The 2,277-nt window shown below is 55.9% G+C and overlaps 1 protein-coding gene across 1 annotated transcript in view; it reads left to right on the forward strand.

The window, feature by feature from the left end:
- Window positions 1-871: 871 nt before the first annotated feature.
- The window catches only part of AURANDRAFT_67316 (hypothetical protein), a gene marked incomplete at both ends in the record, with an annotated part of 3,877 nt that continues 2,471 nt past the window's right edge, over window positions 872-2,277 (forward strand). Inside the window, 3 exons of the mRNA XM_009042741.1 lie at window positions 872-965; window positions 1,330-1,386; window positions 1,844-1,986. Of these exons, the coding sequence (XP_009040989.1) occupies window positions 872-965; window positions 1,330-1,386; window positions 1,844-1,986 (294 nt within the window). The remainder of the gene's footprint in view (window positions 966-1,329; window positions 1,387-1,843; window positions 1,987-2,277) is intronic.

Genomic DNA, 2,277 nt, shown 5'->3' on the forward strand with positions numbered 1-2,277 from the left:
CCTCTTTACGTGTGCGTAGACCTCATGTGCCATCCGATCGTCGGCATCGTTGCTGTCCCACGCTTGGCCTTGCAGCTTTTTGCCGCGCGCGTACAGCTCTTTAAGTTGTTTGTTAAGCTCATCAGAGCCTCCTGCATCCAGCACGTCGATCACGTCCCAGAACCCTTTAGACAGGTTCCGGGGAACGAGGCAGCGGCGCTTCGCCGATCCGTGCTGCTGCCCAGGAAGTTCGCTGGCTAGCGCGACTGCCCAGGCAATCGATTCTTCCTTCAGCGCGGCTGCGGGCTGCCCTGAAGATGAGCTACTTTGGCTTGCGCTGTCTTCGTCGTCGTCGTTCACGCCCGCGGACCTGTCGCTCTCGCTCCCGCGTTCACTGGCGCTGCTATCGCCGTCGCTTTCGCTCGAACCATCGAACCAATCGTCGACCGCCGCAGCAGCGGAGCCTTCGCTGCCCTCGGACGCGCCGTCTTCGTCGCTGCTGCCGCCGTCTACGAACATGTCTCGCCCATGCTTGCGTCGTGTCCTAAGTGCTGCTAGATATATCTCAGTAGATATATCTAAGCCGTCCTAAGCGTTTATAGGCGTTTATAGGCGTTCATAGGCGTTCATAGGCGTTTCTAGCTCTCGCTAAGCCGAGTTAGCGACACACTAGCCAGTTAAGATCAAAGACACCGAATGTCATCTTTCGTGTCCTCCAATAGATGTCTCTGGCGGACTGCATGTTGTAGAGTCCAACCACGTTGTCTGCTTGGGCGCCGGTGCCAAAGATCATACTCGCCCTTGCGCGATGTAAGTTAAGATGTAGAGCAGGCATGGTGCACGCACCATTTGGAAAGACATTGCCAGAAGTTTCACTCGAAATAAAAACGACATGGCCACGCATGTTTGGCAGCTTCCTTGGGGGGCAGAAAATGCCATACGGATCGGCACCTTCTGCTCTCCCATAACTCGAGTACGGTCTCATGGTGAGTCCTTCATCAAGGGTAGAAAATGGTCGAGATTTTGCGTTCCCCCACGTGTAGATGTATGTTTGATGATACATGCCGTCTCTAATGTTCTTGTATCCAGAATTTTGCGATATGGAATTCATGTATTTGAAATGGCCATGTTTCTCGAAGAACAGGAATAGAGGGGGGCTTTTAGGCGGCCATTTATGGCTTACTGCTTCCGCACGAATTTTTTTATCGGGATCGATATCTGTCCCCTTCCGATACGCTGCTTGGGCAAAGTGTGCGTTCACAGCAAAAACTATAGTCCACAACACCATACTTGTCAATCGACCGCGGGCGTTAAGATGTGCGATGTCCGCGGCGTTAGACAGATGCGCAGGTGATAGTACAGGTAATCTTCGATTAGCCAGGAAAGTAGCGCCCAAAAGAGAGTTTAGTTTATTGGCTCCCTATCCACGAGCGAGTATCGAAAGCCAAATCCGCATGACGGGGTCGGATAATACAACTTGACTTTCGTTGTTCCCACCCCTCAGAAACCGACGCGCTTGTTCGAATGGGGAATGGGCCGGGTCTTTGAATTAATTGCGAACATTTTTCTGGACGATTCGCGGTTTTCGTCTCGCCAGCACTCTGGGATTTTCCACCGCGCGTCGCCATCGGTAAGATTTTGCTTACTTGGACCAGCAACCGCTTCCGACGGCGGGCGCCGTAAGCTCAGCGCGGCCCGTGAATTAATTGCGCCGACCCAGGGGTGTTGCAAGTAAACGCGCTTGGGTTAATTTATTGAAGTAGTAATCGAAAACCTCATCGAAATCATCCAAAACGGCATCGCTTCGACCGACGGATAACGCTGCGATGATGTGATGCGCCGGCACCGCGCCGTTTTGCGCCAGGTGGTGCACGAAAAGCGCGCGTGCTGCGCCGGGCAGCGACGACGGGGTTCGGGAGCTCAAAAAATCCTGCTGGCGGCATTCTGCGGCGAGACTGTCGATCACTGCGACTGCGGGGCGCGCCGACTCGATTTTTGCATTCCGGGGTCCATATACCGTGACAGCTGGCATGGGGCAACTCATCACCTCTCTGCGGTTACCCTGCGACTGAATTAGGTTCGAAACTTCCCCGCGCGCGCGACGACGACGACGACGGCGGCGGCGGCGACGGCGGCGGCGGCGGCGGCGGCGGCGGCGGCGGCGGCGACGACGACCGACCGACCGACCGACCGACCCAGAAAATAAGTGCCAGGAGCTCCCTGGGGACCTAGGGGGGGTCGCCCGACGCCTCCCCAAGTACGCCCCCGCCGGACCCAGTCGAATTTTACAAACCCGAC

Source organism: Aureococcus anophagefferens, assembly GCF_000186865.1.
Source record: "Aureococcus anophagefferens unplaced genomic scaffold AURANscaffold_37, whole genome shotgun sequence".
NCBI classification, from domain to species: Eukaryota; class Pelagophyceae; order Pelagomonadales; family Pelagomonadaceae; genus Aureococcus; species Aureococcus anophagefferens.